Source organism: Balaenoptera musculus, chromosome 5 (genome assembly GCF_009873245.2).
Source record: "Balaenoptera musculus isolate JJ_BM4_2016_0621 chromosome 5, mBalMus1.pri.v3, whole genome shotgun sequence".
Classification (NCBI taxonomy): domain Eukaryota; kingdom Metazoa; phylum Chordata; class Mammalia; order Artiodactyla; family Balaenopteridae; genus Balaenoptera; species Balaenoptera musculus.
The window spans coordinates 42,613,365-42,635,842 of record NC_045789.1 but is presented as its reverse complement, the minus strand read 5'-3'; the positions used below and the strand labels follow the sequence as shown (position 1 = coordinate 42,635,842).

The 22,478-nt window shown below is 38.4% G+C and overlaps 1 protein-coding gene and 1 non-coding gene across 2 annotated transcripts in view; both read right to left on the bottom strand.

The window, feature by feature from the left end:
• The window catches only part of TMEM150C (transmembrane protein 150C), an 89,862-nt gene that overhangs the window by 4,484 nt on the left and 62,900 nt on the right, over positions 1 to 22,478 (bottom strand). The window contains 7 exon segments of the mRNA XM_036853907.1: positions 401 to 578; positions 3,763 to 3,890; positions 10,456 to 10,480; positions 10,483 to 10,525; positions 10,993 to 11,025; positions 11,156 to 11,209; positions 12,466 to 12,555. Coding sequence (XP_036709802.1) covers positions 401 to 578; positions 3,763 to 3,890; positions 10,456 to 10,480; positions 10,483 to 10,525; positions 10,993 to 11,025; positions 11,156 to 11,209; positions 12,466 to 12,545 — 541 coding nt within the window. The 5' untranslated portion in view covers positions 12,546 to 12,555.
• Positions 16,686 to 16,826, bottom strand: LOC118896224. The gene has a single exon (XR_005020132.1). It is a non-coding gene; the product is annotated as a U4 spliceosomal RNA (small nuclear RNA).

Below are 22,478 nucleotides of genomic sequence, written 5' to 3'. Positions count from 1 at the left end.
AATAACAGAGCCACTAATAAAGTCGCAAATGAAAAGAATTTTTCAAGATGAAAGGAAAAAAACCCCACAATTCTCTTTTGGTTATGCATTCTGTGTTTTTCACAAAAGGAAACTTTACATCAAAAGGAGAATGCATGGCACCATTCCTACAGATTGAAACAGTTTTGAGAAGGCAGAGCTTGTTTTATCTTTAGCTCTCCATCTCCTCTTTGGCATGAAAAATAGGTCTGAAAGTTTTCATTTTTATACCCATTTATTTTTCTTTTTTGTCTAATATTCTGAGTTGATACGACAGTATATCCTAACCAACTGAGAATGGCAATCTTCTCATCTTCTACATGGACAACTTATCTGTGTTTTAATCTCACTGGAAAAGAACGTTTTCACATTCAAAGGATACAGAGGACCACGCAGAGAGTGACAGATGCTGAGAGAATAACTCGTGGAATTCCAACTTTCCGTCCTTCATTCTTGATGTTTACTTTGAGTGTCAATGCAGCCTGGATCCAGCAGGCCAATGTGCCAAATCCAAAAGTCAAGGAAGTTCCGACATTATGGATTTCTTCATCATTTGTGAGCTAAGGGATGAACAGATAATGACCTGTGGAGGCCCATTTAGAAAATACATACAAGCCACTGGAATACGTGAAGGAGAAAAAAATAGGTAAAGAGATGTCCCAATAATGGGATGATAGGTTGTAGAAAGAGTAGAATCCTTCATCTCCACTGGCTCTTTGTGTCTATTCTCCATTGGTTCCAACTCTGAGGGGAAGTAGAGAAATGAATAGTACGCCCACACCTCAAAACGTTTGGAAGAACCATACAGGCAGTGGTAATTTATTCTTTGAATTTATTTTCCAGAAAAGCTTTGTAGAAAAGTGAAAGAAAAAAGCAGGAGAGTTATACAAAAAAAGAGAAATGTCAAAGTTTCTACAGACATAAAGCCCAAACTCTGTTTTCTAGACTAAGAAATGAGACCAGAATCCGGCTGTGCATTTACTGATTGAGGATGGCCAATTCTAAGCAGGTCAAGATTTCACTGGCCTGGACAACTAATAACACTTGAGCTGTTCTTTACTCTTACAAAACTGGCCAGTCTATGTAATGCAGCCAATTCATTGTTAATGGGCTTTTGTTTTGTTTTCCTATTATAATAAGAAAACTGCACTTATGAGCTTTTGCCATATCTGGAGACCCAATAAAGGCAACAGTGTTGGAAGATTCCTGGTCAAGGCTTTTATACAGTTAATAGGTTAAAGGAGACCCATCTGGGTTATTTCAATTGGGGGTTAGAGATGTAAACTGCCCAAATCATTACCCACTGATTTAAAAAATATATCTGTCACTTAAAACACCTTTATTAATTGCATATATTTTTAACTACACATATAGTACCCCATATATATAGGAAACATACAGGAAATAAAATGTACTGTTGAAGAGATGGCTTTAAAAACATGGTGAAAATATCCTTTTGAATCGCCATTGCCTTCAGGTGTTTTATTGTTTAGCGTTGCTATGAATAATGGTTGTATCAAATCAATATTACTTTCCCTTTACAATTTTTTTCTATTGTTTTGGCTGTAGGACTTTTTTCTTCTTTGAAGAAGCCATTTTCCCCCCTCACAGTTCAAAACACATATTTTTGAAACATTTTATTTTATTGTTATTTATTTATTTTTTGGCTGCACAGCATGTGGGATCTTAGTTCCCTGACCAGGGATCGAACCCACACCCCCTGCATTGGAAGCGTGGAGTCTAAACAACTGGACCTCCAGGGAAGTCCTGAAACACTTTAAGTAATGATTCCCCAAATCAAATTTTACTTCTAGGAAACTGGTTTTCCATGCTCTACATAGTCTGTTCATTTATTTTTTAATTCTAATTTTAAAAGTAGATGATACAGTTACATGGGTCAAACTTTAAAAAATTGTAAAAAGAGTATAGATTGAAAAGTCTGTCTCATCTCATATACTAGCCACCTGGTTTCTCCACAGGCAACTAATGTGTTATTTGTTTCCTGTGTAATCTCTGTAGATATTCCAGAAAATGTTCTTCATATATAGCGTCATCATTTACAGTTTTGAATATCTGTGGTTCACCCAAACAACGCAATCACTGGGATTCTTCGGGGAACTTTAGTGAAAAACAAAATGTCTACTCAGTAACTTCCATCTAAGACCTGGTTGAGAGCAATGATAGTTACTTAGCATTTTACAACATGCCGGCCCCTGTAGCACAGATGGATAAGTGGAGGAAAGACTACCACCGAAATCTCAATAAAAAATGCTCTGTGCCCTAACATTTTGGAGCTTAACAGATAAACTCTCAAATATTCTCCTGATAATTCATCATCCTAGCCAATATGTTCTAAGAATGCAGCTTTCTCATTATCTAGGTTGATATGGAATGAGATCTAGAATAGTTAGAGGAATTGGTGGGATTGCCTGCCTATCTGTCAGACAACCCATTAAGTAAAAAATACTTATTGAGGGCTTCCCTGGTGGCACAGTGGTTAAGAATCCATCTGCCAATGCAGGGGACACAGGTTCAAGCCCTGGTCTGGGAAGATCCCACATGCCGTGGGGCAACTAAGCCCGCGTGCCACAACTACTGAGCCCGCGAGCCACATCTACTGAAGCCCACGCGCCTAGAGCCCGTGCTCCGCAACAAGAGACGACACCGTAATGAGAAGCCTGCACACCGCAACAAAGAGTAGCCCCTACTCGCCGCAACTAGAGAAAGCCCGCACGCAGCAACGAAGACCCAATGCAGCCACAAAAATAAAAATAAATAAATAAATAAATTTATTTATTTAAAAAATACTTATTGAGTTGCTACTGTGTGCCAGGGGACATCTTGGGGAATGAGTTATCCTAATTTAATGAATTATCAGCACCGAGGGTCAAGGACAAGAGACAGTCTTAGAAAATCCACTACCATATTTTCAGTAAGAACATTCCTAAACACTCACTAGAATGCTGAGTGTCTGGAATGCCTGTACCATTTGGATTTCACTCAGCAGACGGGGGAGAAGTGTCAGGACCGGTGTTTGACTGCAAGGAGGAAGTTTCTAGCAGCAGTATATCGCAGAGGCCGGAGGAAGCTGGGGAGGGCATGGAGGCAGGGAAAACAGAAAGCCACTGTAACTGGGCAGGGTCCCCATGTCTAGTTTACAAATGAAGTCATTTAGGTCAAGAGTTGTGTGAGGGTATTGGCAAGGGAAATTATGCTTAAGTGACCTTGGGCTTCTACATCTCTGGGAAGAAGAGTTAGGGTTAGTACCTCTTTATACAAGTCACAGGTGTTCTAGAGAAATTCTGGGTTTTCAAACTGACCCCCATGTGAGCTTGCTCATCTAAAATGCAAGGTTTCATCCAATAAGGATGTTCAATGTTTAATTACAGAAAGGCAATGATCCTATTAATTTTCTAGAAAGGTACATTAGAATACAATTTGTTATGAAAAAAAGTATACAGCAGTTTGAAAGCCCTATTTTAGTAGATACATTTCCCAATAGCTGTGCTGTATTTCCAATGCATAGGGAGGAGTTTCTTACGTTTAATTCAGACTTACGTAGGCGAGGCTCAAAGAACAGATGGGCTGACTGCTGGAGAAACTGTGCATATCAGGGACCACTGTCAGCATTTTTTTAAAGATTCATGGAGAATTCTATGGGCCACGTAGTGACTATACCTCAGTGGCTGTGATCATCATATAGGTGAAGTGTGAGATGGAGGTGAAAAAGGCCAAATGAAGTACCTGAAAATTACCAAGTAAGGTCATTCCGAAGGAAGCCAGACAGAGCGCCACCAATCCACTAATATTCAGCCACGGATTTAAAACCTTTGGTTTCAGTTGTATGAAGCGCAGAACAGCTACCACCAGAGCTGGGAATAAAACAAAATGTTATAATTGAAAAAGTTAAATCACACAGTCAGTCTAGGAAGCAGCGTTCTAAAGCCACAATGTGCAGAAGTAAACTTTTTGCCACAGTACACCTTTAAATCTCTCTAACGACAGATGCATTTTTAAAAGAAGTTTTCCATGTGATGTTTCTGATTATTGAGATGTTTTATTCTAGCTAACCCGGGGAAAGCAGAGAGGAATTGAAGCAGCGTGCTATATGTTATTTGGGTGACGCAAGACGATAGACTGGTAACAACTAGTGTTGTTCTCAGAGTTTTCAAAAACAAGGTCAGCACAAGACAGACTGGCTTAGGAGGACATCACAGAGGCTTGGCACGCAACAGATCAGACACAGAGAGACAGCCCGTGGCACGGGAATTCACTGATTCAATCAGTCTTTAGTTTAGAACCGTGTTAGAACAGATAGGGCAAGGAAACACGGGGAAGAAGACAAGGTTACCAATCTAGACAAACCTGCGGGTCCCTGTGCCAGAAATCATGCCCGGGGATAGGAAGGAAGATAAAGGCACATATACAAATCCCTTTATTACTGGTTTATTCCCTCTCCCTTCTGATTCTACCTGTAGGTGTTCATTGTCAAAGGACAAAGGCAGCTCATTCAAATTAGAGCAGTTACAGCAATCAAATCATGGAATCTGTATTTTAACATAGCAGATTTGGGGGTTTGGTATGTACTGAAAATCATATTGATTATATTAAGAAAGCTCAATTCTTCCAAATGATGTTAATTACTTATTTTAAAATCCCACTTTTTTGAATCAAATTGTCATCGGAGAATCTGCAGAGAGAAAAAGGAAGTTACTTAGATTTCAAATCTGACTTCTAATAGTAACCTTGAGACCAGTCCATACTCAAGTCACTAATCTAAGAATCCCCTTTTATTAATTGCTTAGTGCAGGGATATTTTCATATTTATACAAAAAGCTGGGAGAGGTCAGTCTACAAATGATTTTTAAAAAGCACTTGCAATTAATATGTTATATCTAGTATAAAGAAATGCACTTACTACTTCCTAAGGCAATTTATTTTGACATTAAGGTTTAGCAGGGAGGACAATTAGGAATTCAAGAATTATCCTATTTATACAGCAATTAGTAGGCAATTATTTGCTATAAGTCTGCCTTGATTTCAGGCCATTATTAGTAGCCGTTAACAAAGAAACCCATTCACAAGTTTGCATTTCCCAAGTATGATGAATTTCATAGTTTCAAGCTACAAAGTTAGTTCAGTGAGTTGACTTTCAGTTCCAAGTACCTCTGGTCAAAGAGTGGTATACAACTTGGTTAATAGTTGGATTTTGGAAACAAAATAGAAATAAACTGCAATCTATGAAATCTTAAATTGTTTGGATCTGATTTAGCTTTTAGTATATTTATGTTAAAGCTAATGCCCATGATTCATCATCAAATTAATAGATTATACTTGAGTTGATAATAGTTATTTTTTTTAACATCTTTATTGGAGTATAATTGCTTTACAGTGGTGTGTTACTTTCTGCTTTATAACAAAGTGAATCAGCTAAACATATACATGTATCTCCATATCCCCTCCCTCTTGCATCTCCCTCCCACCCTCCCTATCTCACCCCTCTAGGTGGTCACAAAGCACCGAGCTGATCTCCCTGTGCTATGCGGCTGCTTCCCACTATCTATTTTACATTTGGTAGTATATATAAGTCCATGACACTCTCTCACTTTGTCCCAGCTTACTCTTCCCTGCCACCCCCCGACCGTGTCTTCAAGTCCATTCCCTACATCTGCGTCTTTATTCCTGTCCTGCCCCTAGGTTCTTCAGAACCATTTTTTTGATAATAGTTTTTCAACCTAATGGCTTGAGGGATCCAGTTAGGAGTTATCATATTATCAGAAGTCTATTAATGTTGACAATAACTATCTTAGAGGATGAAAAAATAAGCACAATTTCTAATACTTTTGGGGATACGAATAGGAGGAAGAAGTGGGGAGATGAGAAATTCAACATAAGCACCCTGACACAAAGTGATCTTCAGATAAATAAGCCATTAGATTTAGACCAGAAATCTCCCCACAAGGCACCAGGGGAGACATTTGCTAATTAATTGTGTGTGGATATTAGGACATAATGACAGAATACCAAGGCAGCACATTTAATTTCTTTTAAAAACGACTAGTGGAGAGTATGACTCTGGGAACTTTCTGGTTGTCACCCAGTTTGGAGGGCTAGGATGGTGCTGGAACTCTGGCCGAAGCCCTAACCCACTGCCAAAGCAGACACCGAAATGGCTGTTCACGTTGACCATCCAGGTAGTTTGTGCCACTCTATCCAAAAGGACACAGTCAGTGCCACTGTCTGTGTTACTCATTTCTCGCCAGTGAACTCTGGACGTGTACCAGTCTCCTGGCTCCAGCATTGCTAGCCTTCTCATTTGTAATATGGATGGTAAATCACTTCATCAAGAACAGATGATGACATTAAGCAGGAAACAGAAACCTCCCTGAAGACAGGAACCAACCCAACATTCCCAACTTCCAGAACTGCATTCCAAACACCACACTTGGCCCTTTTAACCTATTAACTCCATTATTAATCAGCTGAGGCTAGGCCTACTTTCTTTCCAAAATAGGGTCTAGTTGAAATTTTACGGTTGTGGAAATAATAAAGCTTCCGGTCCATTAACGGTTTTATTAACAGGTTTAAATACAGACAGATTCAGACTATCTGTTATGAAGTCCATTTACAACCAAGTAATGATTTAATTATACCTTATTGAAAAAGTTTTCTTGGGCAGTAGGGCAATTTCAAAGCCATCTGTATATACGTCAACCAATTTTTACCACATTAACGTTCTGCTCAATAGATATATTTTTTGTTTCATTTAAAAATTTAAAATTTTACTTACAGTTTTAGAAAAGATTTTTAAAACCCACCCTTTTGTTGTTTTTGATATTTCCAGCAGTCCTTTGCTATACAAGTGTCCCTTATTTATCTGTCTGTTAAAAAATGTAAATATTAGAGTAATTCCTTATTTTCTTTGTTAAATTCTTCTATTTTGAAGCTGATCAAGTTTTTAAAGTTCAAACTCAAAATAGCAGCTCTTCACTGCAGTTCTAGACTGGTGTCTGGCTAAATTCTTTTTCATTTTGTTTAGTTTTACTGTTTATGCATCAATAATTCTTATTTATGACAGCAGTAGAACATGACAATCGATATGTTTTGGCTGAAGGAGGGAAAGACGCCACTATTAGGTGACCAAAATCATTCAGCTATTAGTTTATCCTCACAACCTCTCCAGGGCAGAAAATAATATTCTTTTTAAGAAATTTGTCTTGGTCTCCAAAGAAGACATACAGATGGCTGAGGCACGTGAAAAGCTGCTCAACATCATTAATTATTAGAGAAATGCAAATCAAAACTACAATGAGGTATCACCTCACATCGGTCAGAATGGGCATCATCAGAAAATCTACAAACAACAAATGCTGGAGAGGGTGTGGAGAAAAGGGAATTCTCCTGCACTGTTGGTGGGAATGTAAACTGATACAGCCTCTATGCAGAACAGTATGGAGGTTCCTTAAAAAACTAAAGACAGAATTACGATATGACCCAGCAATCCCACTACCGGGCATATACCCTGAGAAAACCATAATTCAAAGACACATGCACCCCAATGTGCATTGCAGCACTATTTACAATGGCCAGGTCATGGAAGCAACCTAAATGCCCATCGACAGATGAATGGATAAAGAAGATGTGGTACATGTATACAATGGAATAGTACTCAGCCATAAAAAGAAACAAAATTGGGTCATTTGTAGAGATGTGGATAGATCTGGAGACTGTCATACAGAGTGAAGTAAGTCAGAAAGGGAAGATCAAATATCGTATATTAACTCATATATGTGGAATCTGGAAAAATGGTACAGATGAACCAGTTTGCAAGGCAGAAATAGAGACACAGATGTAGGGAACAAACGTATGGACACCAAGGGGGGAAAGTGGGGTGGTGGTGGTGGTGGGATGAATTGGGAGATTGGGATTGACATATACACACTAATATGTATAAAATGGATAGCTAATAAGAACCTGCTGTATAAAAAGAAATAAACAAACAAATAAATAAATAAAATTTAGGAAGTAAAAAAAAAAAAAGAAATTACCCAGCCCATAAAAACTAACCACCCTGTGACCTGGGGCCTTTTGACTTCTGAGCTGACCCACACTCTGTCTGTGGAGGGTGTTTCTCTCTAAATAAATCCACTGCTTACCTAAAAAAAAAAAGAAATTTGTCTTAGGTCTTTACACCCCACCCCCCAGGAGAAACGAAAGTGTGGATTCAGGACAAAAAGCATAACTAATTCTATAAGGAAATCACTGAGCATTTGATCTTTGATCAGTCCATCAAAAAGATATAAAATCTTTGCTAACTGATTTTAATAAATGTTATACCAACTCATTTGTAGGTTGTAAATTATAATCTATACAGCTGCCAACAAACAGTGATTTATAGGTGGTCTATGTTGTTTCTTATAGTCAGTGATGTCGTCTAAAGTAACAGCCTGAGGTCTAAGAGGGATAGGCCTGGGGAGACAAAAGCAACCACAGTTTAGAGCAAGAATCATTAGTAAACTGATACTTTTTCATTCCCAGATAAATAATTGTTGGTTCACTCCCACTGAACACTAATCTTAATCAGTTCTGTGTTTACCAGATGGCACTAAAAATGATGAAAGATAATAAAGTATAAATATTGGATGCTGCAATACCTTAGAGCAAAAGCTAGTAAAAACTTAATTGCTTCTTGGTGGAGCAGGGGAGGACTGGAGAGTCAGATGATGACGAATGTCATCTGCAAGAGGGGAACTTGTTTTCATGATTATCCACAGAATCTGGTGTCCACTGTTGGTCCTGGGGCCAATCCCCCACAGATACAGAGGGACAACTGTTCATATTCATATGAATGTATTTGTAAATACTTTAAAATAATGTTTACTAGTTCAATCATGCTAAATTCCCCATTTCTCTTCCCTTCTTGTTTCACCCAAAGTAAATAATAAGAGCAAGTAATAAATTATGCAAAGCATAAAACAAGCACTTAGCATTATGCCTGGAATATTAAGTGACTGTCATTAATTATTGTTATTATTATGCTCCGTGGGGATGATCATATGAGTCTGTACCAACCTGCAGGCCTACGTGGTGTGATTGCAGAGGGGCTGGGAAGGGTGCCTGACCCTGCAAGTCCAGATTCACCCTTGGGACTTTGTGTTCTATTAAATGCAAATATCTCCTTAGAGGTCATTTATGCTTTAGCATGAATATGTTTATTAGAGCTCTTCAGAAGAGTAGTGTCAAGACTAGGAAAAAAGAGTGAGTCTACAGCTCCTGGCAACTTTGAGGCTAAAGGCAGTGAGGACAAAACCGGACCCACTAGCACTTCCCCTGGTGCCTCACAGGGAACATTCTCCATGTTTCTCACATTATCAGCCTTCTGAACCAACTAAGATTCTGCCTGTGTTGCATGTTGGACCAACCGTCTCCCTTGATTTTCCAGGGAATTCTACAGGTCTTCCCTTTTCCTACAGCAAACATTAAAAAGGAACATGTAAGAGTGAATAGAAATTTCTTTGTGGGGCGTTTATAAATAGATGAAATAACAGGGCACCTCTCTGGGGGACAGGTGCCAATACTCCCTCGGTAATAATATCATCATTCTCTCTTACTTGGAGTGAAAGTCTCACTATGCAAAAGAACCACTTCCAGAAAACCACTGTTGAAAAATTTAGCTGTCACTGGCCGACCCAACAATATGCCAGTGGTGGTAGCTGGTTGACCCTTTGAAAGACACCGAGGAGTCCTGGCCTGGAGGAGATGGGCTATAAGGTCATTTGGAGGAAGCAGAGAGCATGGCTGGTTCCCACGATCCCCAGGGAAACAGTACAAAGGGGACAGAATATTAAATGAGGGCCTTGGTCCCTAAAGGAAAAGTGGGGAATTGGGGCCAGACATGAGTACAAAAGGTTTCTTTCTTTCTTTTTTTAACCTATGTTTCCATTTGCCAGCTTGATATGTGTATAGGCGCAGGGGAGAGCATCACCCTAATATTAAGGCTGACCTTTAGATTTAAAGACAATATCTACACACATCAATATTTATCACAGAGCCTAAGCATTTTTTCATCCTTGCCAGTGAAGGAAAAAATAAGGCATTCTTTTTAAAGCAAACATATTGCACAATATTACATTCTCATGCAGGATTTTATGGCTCATGAAATATATTATTTCATGCAGCAAAAGAAATAAAGTCAAGAATTGGCTGAAATGATTAAAGATGGTAAAGGGAAAAGAAAACGTAAGGTAAGCAGGTGAATGTAAAAGGATTTATGAGAAAAAAAGACCCTCAAAACAAAAAGCCCTCTTCAGCATATTGACATGATATGACACCGAATTATCAACTAAGCCCACCATACATTTGATATGGGTTTGGGAGAATTTAAAATAAAAAAGAAACATACCAAAGCACATAAAGCATTCTTTATGCTCTTCTTACCTAGGAATGCTGCCATGTTCCATAACTTTGACTAAACACACAGCTTGCAGGAGGTTCATCACCTGCAATACTTGAAAAACAGGAAGTGTTTTATTATTACTATAGTAAAATCGATAACTCTCTGCCATTGACTGAATGTCTGTGTCCCCTAAAAATTCATATGCTGAAATCCTAACCCCCAATGTGATGGCATTAGGAGGTGGGGCCTTTGGGAGGTGATTAGATCATGAGGGTGGAGCCCTGGTGAATGGGATTAGTGCCCTTATAAAAGGGACCCTAGAGAGCTCTCTTGCCCTCTTTCTGCCATGTGAGGACACAATGAGAGGATGGCAGTCTGCAACCTGGAAGAAGGCTCTCATCAGAACCTGACCATGCTGGCACCCTGATCTTGGACTTCCAGACTCTATAGAGGTGCGAGAAATAAGTTTCTCACGTTTAGAAGCCACCCAGTCTATGCTACTTTGTCCTAGTAGCCAGAACTAATACACCCTAAATTTTCCTAAGATCCAACAGATCAGAAGAGAATTATCAAGTTACCTTATATATGGTGCATGCTTCACACCAGGTTTCCTAGATAACAGAAGAAAACCCAGAAGCTCAGGTTAAAGCATGGTCACTTGTGCATAGTTTAACTTCATCAGTGGCAAAGTTTTTGTTAAATCTACTGATGAACAAAGAATTACCCAGAGATAAATTTTACCTTTCAGCTGAGTTTAATGGGAAAATTTTGTCATCTTCCACAGCTATAAAGTATCTATGAAGAAAAAACAAAAAAATGTATAAAACAAAGTAATGTAAAAAAAACCCAAGAATCATTTGTTTCCCAGTTTTATTGGACTAACCACATTAAATCATATTCATTTTTTTCTAACTGGGAAAATGTTGTTTTACTACAATGCTTTACCTATAGCTCACCTAGCCCTCTGAACCGTAAATGTCATTAATAGTATTTCTTTAATTTTCAAAAGAAAATTAATGGCAATTAATTAATGGTAATCATTATAATCTGGAAACTGGGAAACAAAGAAATAAGACTATACAACTTTGGGCAAACTAAAATTAGGATTCAAAGTTTTTAATTTCTCAGGAATACGTGTCCACCTTTCTTAATGAACTGCAAGGAAATAAAATAATTTTCTAGAAGTAAACAGTACTTGAAATAAGCAAGTGTGGGAATGTTTTGTGATAAGCAAGACTTCTAATGTAATGATACCCATTTTATAAACGTACCAGACCCAGTCACACACACCAAAAAACTGGACTATGAACGGGGCTGTGAATGGAATCTTTCTAGCATGTTAGTGTCAAATTAGCAAATCTTGCAAATAATGAGTCCACATCACCAGTATTCTTCACCGTCTGCTTTGCATAATTTATTACTTGCTCTTATTATTTACTTTGGGTGAAACAAGAAGGGAAGAGAAATGGGGAATTTAGCATGATTGAACTAGTAAACATTATTTTAAAGTATTTACAAATACATTCATATGAATATGAACAGTTGTCCCTCTGTATCTGTGGGGGATTGGCCCCAGGACCAACAGTGGACACCAGATTCTGTGGGTAATCAAGTCCCATAGTCAGCTCCACATCCAAGGGTCCATATCCTCGAACTCAACCAACCATGGATCATGTAGTACTGTAGTATTTATCGAAAAAAATCCACATATAAGTAGTCCCTCGCAGTTCAAACTCCTGTTGTTCAAGGGTCAACTGTAACCTACGCACATCCTCCTGTATACTTTCATCTCTAAGTTATTTATGATACCTAATAAAATATAAATAGTTGTAAATACAATGTAAATGCTATGTAAGTAGTTGCCAGTGAGCAGCAAATTCAAGTTTTGCCTTTTGGAACTTTCTGGAATTTTTTTTCCCCGAATAATTTTGATCTGCAGTTGGTTGACTCCAAGGATGTGCAGTCTGCAGACACAAAGGGGCAACCATACTATCAACACTTGACATTTTTATCTACATTGCACCTGAGTCCTTAAATAAGAGAATACTCACACTATCCACAATCCAGCTGAAGTAAACAAGGTAAATACAAGGGGTAAAAACATCCATATGCTGCATTTCTTCCCATCCATGCCTGTACCCCTGAAATAAAGTGAACAGGTGTTAATAACTAAGGCAAAAATTGATCTCACTCTTTCAAGATGGAATGGAAGTTTACTTTAATCTAAAAAAGTGTATTTTATGAATCCGTGTTTCAAATCAGTGTCATTACTGTTACCTACACAGGTAGGAAATCCCTTGAGGAAGCAACATGGAAGACTGTTTTCTATCATTAGTTTAAATATTCCAGAGTATTAGTTAAGAACTGATGGAAAATTTCTCCTGAAGACGTGTATCATTATACAAGCATCAGTGTATTTAAGAAAAGACCAGAGAGTCTGGTTTAGGACTTTCAGGAGAAAAGCTAGATATCAAAGGCATACTCCAACCTACTTTTACTGCTATTATTAACATTTATGGATTATGGATCTATGGATCTGGCATGTACCTATGTCTACAGCTTGGCAGACAAGAGTGTGAGAAACAAATGGTTACTAAACAAATTAGCAGCGCAGGAAGAAATGACAAATGCTTTGGAAATCTGAACTTTCCTCATGACATGTTATCGAGCAACAATCTCAGAAGACTCTAAAGACAAATGCTCTAGAAAACAATGTATTGTGTATAACTTTAAATTCGCTGCAACCAACACAATCAAAAAGGATACAGATGTCAGGTACTTTGTATACTATATTTTAAAAGAAAAACATATGAATAAAAAGTTCTCCACAAAAATGAAGTGAAAACCAGAAGCTTCAGAAGTGTCTGTGAAAAGTTATTGGTACAGAACAGAAAGAAACAACTAATTATCACTTTCCTTCTTTGCCCAAAGCCATCGGACAAAATCTATTTGAGACTCTGGATGCCAACAATCCTTAAGGCAAAAGAAAAAACCTGTTTCAAGAAAATAAAGTGCCCTAGTGACTTCCGCAGGTGACCTGACAAAGAGAAGGGTAAAGTGATTAAATGGCACCTCTAAGGAAATATCACTGCTCATTATTTGGGGTTTTACAATTAACTGCAAAAAAAGTCGCTTACTGGGTTTGAACCAGCGCTGCCACATTTCTGAGCACCTCTGCAATACCTGCTTTCATGTGCTGAGACTCCCTGGCCCTTCCGAGTGTTGAGAACAGAGAGAGAACACAGCCTTCCCTTCCAGGCTGGTAATCTGCGAGGTCTCAGGAAGGTCTTAGTTCCCAGAACTGACCTACCTGATTAGGTAGATCTTTCAGATCAGGGGACAGACAACTGGACCTAATAATGTGTCTTTGAACAGACATGCTGTAGTGTAAACACCGACTTGGGTAGGGGTGTTAAATAAATTACAGGATCTAGGAGTCGAAACACATTAGAACCACTTTCAGTCAATTTAATTCAGTCTAATCCAATCTGATCCAGTTCACAGGTATTGACAACCTACTTGTGCCAGGTACTATACCGGGCAGTGGAAATACTGAGGTCTAATGAGTGTAACTCTTTGTATGTAATAGTCTATGCAATATATAAAAGCTATTATCTGAGCCAGTGGTGCATGGCTGCCCAGTTTATACGATGTCGAAAATGATGAACATTTTAAACATATACAATATGACTTTTCAGTGTCTATTCATTTATTTATGTCCAGAAAATTGTGGGCTCATAATAGAGCTATCAATAATGCTAACAAAAATAATTCCACCAGTAGCCAAGATGCAGAGGGAGTACAGAAAATAGGGATGTTCACTGAGCATGTAACCAATTTTCTGGATCTGCCCCTGAAATAGGGCACTCTGACAAGATGAGTACAGCCAAAAGGGTTCCACTGGAGTAAGAGTTAGGGGACCTAGTTCTCAGCTTTCGCTTTGCCTGTAACTGACTCTGTAAGCCTGAGCCAGTTACTTAAATCAGCAACACCATTTCCCCATCTTGCCGCATGAAGACTGAATTCTAAGAGAGGGAGAAGGGCATCAAAGACTGAGGCCTCACAGGGTGGGTGGTACCTTGAAGTTAACCCAAGTTCAGCATCTTATATTTTACAGTACAGAATGCTCCCATATCCCAGAGTAATCAGCTGCAGAAGAACTCATGCCTATGAACCATTTTCACACTAGGCTGGTGAGTAAATCACAGTGTCACTTACTGATATACAGTGAAAAACGCAACTGCCAAAAGGTTAATATTCACATGGGCTTCCCTTTTAAGGAATGTCTATATGGAAAATCAAATTTTGAAGCAGGAAATTAGAGTGAAGAGAGTTAATGAGATAATTCTAAGACCCAATGGCATCAAGCACAATAGCTTTGTGTGCTAATTTCCTTTACAGAGAAGCAGTATGGAGGACTGGAAATGGTATGGCCAGGCATAGGACTGAAGCCCAGTTCGCCACTCCACTAGCTGTGTGATCTCTGGCAAGTATTTATCTCTTAAGCCTTAGTTTAATGATGGAGATAACTTCTATTTTGTAGAGTTGTGCTGAGGATTACTGACAAGGCAGGTGAAAGTACCTCACACATAAATACATGTTCTGTAAGTGGCGTCCCTGCCAAACTCTAACTGCCAAGCAGATCAATACACCTGTTAGGACAAGGCAGGGGCCTCACGACAGCTAACACTTTCTTCTCTGGGCTCCTGCTTTTCTAGAACAAGGCAGACTCCCTTCCTGATAGTATTAATAATAGTTTCTTTCTTTAGATGACTCTCCAAAAAATTAATTAATACCTTTTTCTTACACATATATTGAAGGCCCACCTTCTTAAGTTTCTACCCTCTGGTTATCATTAAGTATGCATTGCTTTTCTTATTTTGTTTTGGAAGCAGCTAAGGTGGCTAATGGCTACTCTCCTACTAAATTATTTTAGTTGTACTAGTTTAATTCTCATAGGGAAACCTTATATCCAAATTATGAGAAAACCATACTGTATCCCTTGCCTAATGATAGATGAAATTTCCCTTTTTTAACCCAAAAGGATGCCTTGGGAGGTGATAAGAATAAGTCTATGGATAATTGTATTATTTAGCTTCTAATGGAACTACTTTGGTGCTTCTTCAGGAAGTTTACATTGGTTATGCTTTTTTTTTTCCCTTAGAGAAAACTGCAAATTCATGGGCAGTTGTAAGAAAGAAAACAGAGAGATCCTGTACATCCTTCACTCTGTCTTCCCATCCTGTATAACCACAGTACAATGTCAACACCAAGATACTGACATTGACATAATCCTTTCACTTTATTCAGATTCCACCAGCTTTACATGCTCTCCTTTCTGTGTGTGTGTGTGTGTGTGTGTGTGTGTGTGTGTGCACGTGTATTTAGTTTATGCAATTTTACTACATGTGTAGATTCATGTGTCCACCACTACAGTCAAGGTACAGGACAGTTCCAACACCTCAAAGATCCCTAATGTCGCCCTTTTATAACCACACCCACTTCCCTCCCCTGCACCCTCCTTAATGATCTCTAGCACCCATTAATCTGTTCTCCATTTCTATAATTTTACCATTTCAAGAATGATATACAAATGGAATCATGTAGTATGCAACCTTTAGGATTGACTTTTTTTCACTCATCATAATTCCCTGGAGACCATCTAAGGTTTGTGTTGATCAACAGTTTGGTACCTTTCATTGTTGGCTGGTATTCCATGGTGTGGACGGACAAAGTGTGTTGATTTACCTCTTACAAGATATCTGGTTTGTTTCAAGATTTTGGCCATTACAAATCAAGAAGCTATGAACATTAGTGTACAGGTTTTTGTGGGAACATAAGTTTTTTTTAATTGATTATTATTATTTTTAAAATATTTATTTATTTATTTAGGCTGTGTGGGGTCTCCGCTGCTGCGTGCGGGCTTTCTCTAGTTGTGGCGAGCAGGGGCTTCTCTTGTTGTGGAGCACAGGCTCTAGGCACATGGGCTTTAATAGTTGCTGCATGTGGGCTCAGTAGTTGTGGCTCGTGGGCTCTAGAGCGCAGGCTCAGTAGTTGTGGTGCACGGGCCTCGTTTCTCCATGGCTTGTGGGATCTTCCTGGACCAGGGATCGAACCTGTGTCCCCTGCATTGGCAGGCGGATTCTTAACCACTGCGCCACCAGGGAAGTTCCAGAACATAAGTTTTTATTTCTCTGGAATAAACACCCAAGATTGCAATTGCTGGGTCATTTGCTAATGCATGTTTAGTTTTTTTTCTTTTTTTATTCAATCTCCATAGAGACTGTCAAAAATTGCCATTGCGGACTATATTTCAAGTCGTTATGGTGGGGTATTGGGACAAGTTTTCAGTTAGCAATAATCACTCCTTGGATAAACCTCATTGGCTACAATATTGCCACTGCGCAAAGCTAATACATGTTTAGTTTTTAAAGACTCGGTCAAACTGTTTCCAGAGCAGCTGTACCATTTTATTTTCCTACCAGCAATGTATGATTGATGCAGTTTCTTCACATCATTATCACTATCGATATCACTATTTGGTGTTATCATTAAATAATCGGTGTTGATTGGTGTTATCACAATTTTTTATGTTACCCATTCTGATAGTCATATAGTGATACCTCATTGTGGTTTTAATTTGCATTTCCTTGGTGGCTAGTGATATTGAACATCTTTTCCTGTGCTTATTTGTCATCTGTATGCTCTCTTCAGTGAAAGGTCTATTCTTGTCTTTTACCCATTTTCAACTTGGATTTCTTTCTTTCTTTTTTTTTACAGTTGAGAATAAAAAAACAGTCTAGATTAGATAGATCAGTATAGATTTCTTCATATATTCTAGATACTAGTCTGTTTTGGGACGTGTAGTTTGCAAATTATTTTCTTCAAGTTTGTAGCATCTCTATCCTCTTATACAGGGTCTTTTTAAAAATTATTTTTGTGTATGTGTGATAAAATATACATAACGTAAAATTTTTACCATTTTAACCATTGTAAGTGTACAATTCAGTGGCATTAAGTACCTTCATCTTGTTGGGCAACCATCACCACTATTCATCTCCAGAACCTTTTCATCTTCTCGAACTGAAACTCTATACCCATTAAACAATAACTCTATTCCCTCCTCCCCCAGCCCCTGGTATCCACCATTCTACTCTCTATTTCTATGATTTTGCCTACTCTAGCTACCTCATGTAAGTGGAATCATACAGTATTTGTCTTTCTGTGTCTGGCTTATTTCATTTATTATAAAGTTCTTGAGGTTCAACCATGATGTAGCATGTATCAGAACTTCATTTCTTTTCTTTTCTTTCTTTCTTTCTTTATTATGTATTTATTTAATTTATTTTTGGCTGTGTTGGGTCTTAGCTGCGGCACGCAGGACATTTGTTGAGGCATGCGGGATCTTTCTTTGCAGTGTGTGGGCTTCTCTCTAGTTGTGGCCTGCAGGTTTTCTCTTCTGTAGTGGATAATATACCACTGTATGTATATGCCATATTTTGTTTACCCATTTATCTGTAAATGGACACTTGGGTTGTTTCCACCTTTTGGCTATTGTGAATAATGCTGCTATAAACATATATATAGCATACACAAATATCTATTCATGTCCCTGCTTTCAGTTCTTTTGGGTATATACCTAGGAATTAAATTGCTGGTACTTGGTGGTCACATGGTAATTTTATGTTTAATTTTTTGAGGAACCCCCATGGTAGCTGCACCATTTTACATTCCCACCAGTGATATACAAGGGTTCCAGTTTCTCCACATTCTCACCAACACTTGTTATTTTCTGGTTTCTTTTTTTTCTTTTTTATTTAAACAGGGATTGTGTCAGATTTTATTTATTTATTTATTTGGTCACACTGTGCAGCTTGCAGAATGTTAGTTCCCTGACCAGGGATTGAACCCGGGCCTTTGGCAGTGAAAATGTGGGGTCCTAACCACTGGACCACCAGGGAATTCCCTATTTTCTGGTTTCTTGATAGTATCCAGAACTATTTGTTTAAAAGACTGTCTTTTTAAATTTTGATGAGTTCTAACTTACCAAGTTTTCCTCTTGTGGATCATGATTTTGATGTCAAGCCTAAGAACTCTTTGCCTAGCCCTTAATATCGAAGATTTCAGCCTGTATTTTTTTCCCTAAAAGATGTATAATTTTACATTTAAATCTGTGATCTGGTTATGTCTTTTTAAACAATAGATTTCTATTGTCTTATTCAATTGGATTAGACCCTAGACCATTTATAAATCACTTTAACAAGGATCAGGAAATAGGTGATGAGCTAAGTCAGTCTTCTGACTTAGTAATAAGTAGTAAAGAAGATTCTTATAATGAAGAACATACATTTAAGCCATAATACACCCTACCATGCCAGGTTCTTTTGTCAACTGATGAGTATGAGGTTAAGAACAGAACAGTGAGGTGTATGTGTGTAGATGGGGGAAGTTCCCTTACTTACTTCACCTCCCTACCCACCTTTGAGTTACCATGGAGACCAGAAAATCAAAGTAAAACGCTCTTTCAGGACCGGCTTCTGGTTTTGTTAACCTACCAATACCCCATCTGACATATCTTGATGCTCTTATTTCCTTCTCCCTCCCTGGTGGGACTGTGTTAACCAAAGAAGGGGACTCTGCTACATATACTTTTCTTGTCCAAAATAATCTATTTGTCTTTCCTTAGCACATACCCAGCTGATAATGTAACCAAAGAACCTGCAATAGAAAAAACACTGATATGCTCTCTACTTTCTGTGCTGGAGGAGGATTTCTGGAGATGCCAGGAGATGAATGTTTGATTTGGTTTGGTTCATAAGGTGTTCTGGCTTGACAAGTTCAGATGTTTGACTGGAAGTACTTCTAAAAGAAAAAAATGAATAGATCTATTCAATCAACTCTCTTCATTGCCTCGATGTTATCTAAGAATTAAAAGTTAAAACTGAGAGGTGGTTCTCTTTCTCCCATGCTTCCAGACACCATTAAAATAAACTGGCCCAATGCTTCCTATCACAGTAGAAAGTGTCACACAAACTTTACTTATATTTCCAAGCAAGGACAAGTTCCACTCTTTCCCTGAGCTGCATCAACATGGTACCTACCAGCTATGAGGATACATTTTTCCTTGCCTTTTTAAAGAAAGAGGGGAAGAAGGAAGGACTACTCCATACTCCTAAGATAGTTTTATCTGTGCATTCTGAATTATACTTTTTAAAATTTTTGTGTAATATTTACCCCATTGATATTGATCTTCCAATAATACCTCATAGGAAAAAACTTAGGATAATTGCTTCCATGTCCCAAATGGTAAACTATATCTGGAACAATGTCACCCAATGCGTTTCTGACAAAAGGAGGAAAAGAGCCAGAATTGCATAAACCTTCTCGAAAGGGTTCTGGCATTTAGACTCAGTTTGGAAGACTCCCCTCCAAATGGTGTCATGTACCCAAATGATTTGCAAAGCTGTTATCCAGATGGTCAAATCCCCCTTGAATGCCAGTACTGCTAATCCCCTGTACATTTCTCTTGCATGTTCTTTTCTTCCAGTAAATAGCATTCTCAAAATTTGAGCGATCTTCAGTCTCTTTCATGGAATCTGTGGTAGGAGTGGGACTGCACAGTGGGGACTGCTGAGCACTCAGAGTCAAAGGCTGAAAATCTCGATCTGCTCCCTGCTTCCCTGAGCGTTCCTTCTTCCTCAGAGAGAAAAATGAACTGTCAAACGTTTGCAGTGGCTCTGCTGTCGACACTTTTGTTCCTCTGTAAGTCTTCTAGCTTTAATGCTCAAGAGAACCCTTGGTCATTTGAAAATTTACAATCTCATGGAAAGAAACAAAGTGTTATTTAAGCCCACGTTTGCTCAGCACCCAAGACTCCAACTACATGAACGTGATTTGAAAAACGTGATTTGACTCCAACTACATGAACGGGTCTTGATAAAGTTGAGGTCACATATTCATAATTTTAATCACCAAATTCCAAGCAGATGATTCTTATAGTATAATCTAATGAAGCCACTCAAGTCAAAGAATATAGCATACTGTTACCAATGATAATCCTTGAAGAAAAACTTTCCATTCTTTCAGGTGGTGGTAAAACTCCTCCAAGCCACAAATGGAAAAGGAAAGCCCATTGTATCATCTTGATTTACAGATTTTAAAACTTTATTAATAAGAAACTACTTATGACAGTGAAATGTCTCAAAAGTTAAGATAATATCTTTTGGGGCTGGAAACGATTTGCTTGTTATGAATTGGAAGGATTTTGTATAACCTAGGGTAGTGGTGAGAGGCAGCTAGAGTTCATGGGCTCAGGAGCCAGCTTACCAGGGCTTGGAATCCCAGCTCTGCCACTTACTATAGTGGTTGTGTGATCTCGGTTGTTCAGTCCTCTCTGTGCCTCAGTTTCTTCATCAGTAAAGTGGGAACAATAATAGTACCTACTCATCGGGTTTTTATGAGGGTTGAAAATACATTTAAGGCTCTGATAACAGTGCCTAACATTTGATGGCTTTTCAATAGGTCTTAACTATATGCCACTGCAAGTGATCTTCGGGGTCTTCAGTTATCTTTCTTAAAATTTTGTAATTTATCAGGAAATAAGCTCTCTGCCGAAGGAATTTTTCATTCTGCTCCCAGAGCCAGCTGGTATGGAGCAGGAAAGATTAACGAGTCACCCACTAATGACCAGGATTGTTGCACTGTCTATGGACCAAGAGCATCCTTGATTTTTTTTTAACCTTCTGGGAATCTCGAGTTATTTTCCATGTGTATCATAGACAAATGTGGAGAGCGTGTGTTATTTTGTAATTCAATTACAATTATAGATGGTAATGACAAGGACTATTTGTTTTGTTTTGTTTCATCCCTAAAATGTTTACAGGGTCCCAGATGTAAGTCAGCATAGAGATCTGCAATACAGCAAACTCAATATGCTGATGGTTAAAATTTTGCTTTCAAAATCCTAAGTTTGGGAAAGCATGATAGCTTGAGTGACTTGGTGTCATATAAAAATATATGACTTCCTTTAATCATACAGATATAAACAATACTATTCAAGCTATGAGGTCAATTTTGAGCCAAAATAATTTCCACGAGCACTGGAAAGAAACAATATATTAATTAATAATGGAATTCTTTAAAATATTGCCATCTCCAAAAGAATATGATAGTTTCTATGTAGAACGAATGGTGACTGGTTTTTCTTCAATGGGCTCTTGATTTCTAAAATCAATCACTTTCATTCAGTTGACAAATGACTTATAGGGATCCATTCACGCTAGTGGCCCAAATGATTCTTTTTCTCAGAAATAGATGGAACATACTGTCCTCACACCATTCACGGAATAATCCCAGAAGGAAGTCCCTTCTTCCAGTATTTCAATTCAATAATAACCTCTTAGAATTTCTATGCTGAGATCCTCCTCAGAGTCCATTTATATCTTCAATAATAAAAATATTTCCCACATATGGCGGATATAATTGCCAACTCAACAATCATTTCTCCTCTTTTTCTTAGCTAACAGAATCTAGTTTTACCCAGGACAGCAATGTGTTCAGCCCAAGAGTATAAGTCATGGCCAGTATAAGCCAATCATAGCTATCTCATTTTCCTTAGACAAATATCTTTCCAGACTCCCTTGCACCTGGCCAATGAGATACAATGGAAAGCCTCTTTTCTGCCCACTCTTCTCCTTTCCCACTTGGGATGCTGTTGTGAAAGTATGATACCTAGTGCTATGGCAGCCATCATGTAACCATGAGACAACAAACACAAGGACCCAAAGCCAAAATACTAAGAATGGCAGAGTAGCAGATGGAAAGAACTGACTCCTTGATAATATCATTAGACACTGTATTTAATTCCCGATATCACCAGCTCCCAAACTTCTTGTAATGTGAACCAATTAAGTCTTCATTGCTTTATTACTGTAGGTTGGTATAGCATCAAAATCCACTCTCCCTTCTTCCATTATAACTGGGCAAGTGGCTGCTCAACTACACTATAATTAGCAGCCTCCCTTTCAAGTGAGTGTGGCCCTGTGTGTAAGTTCTGTCCAATGGA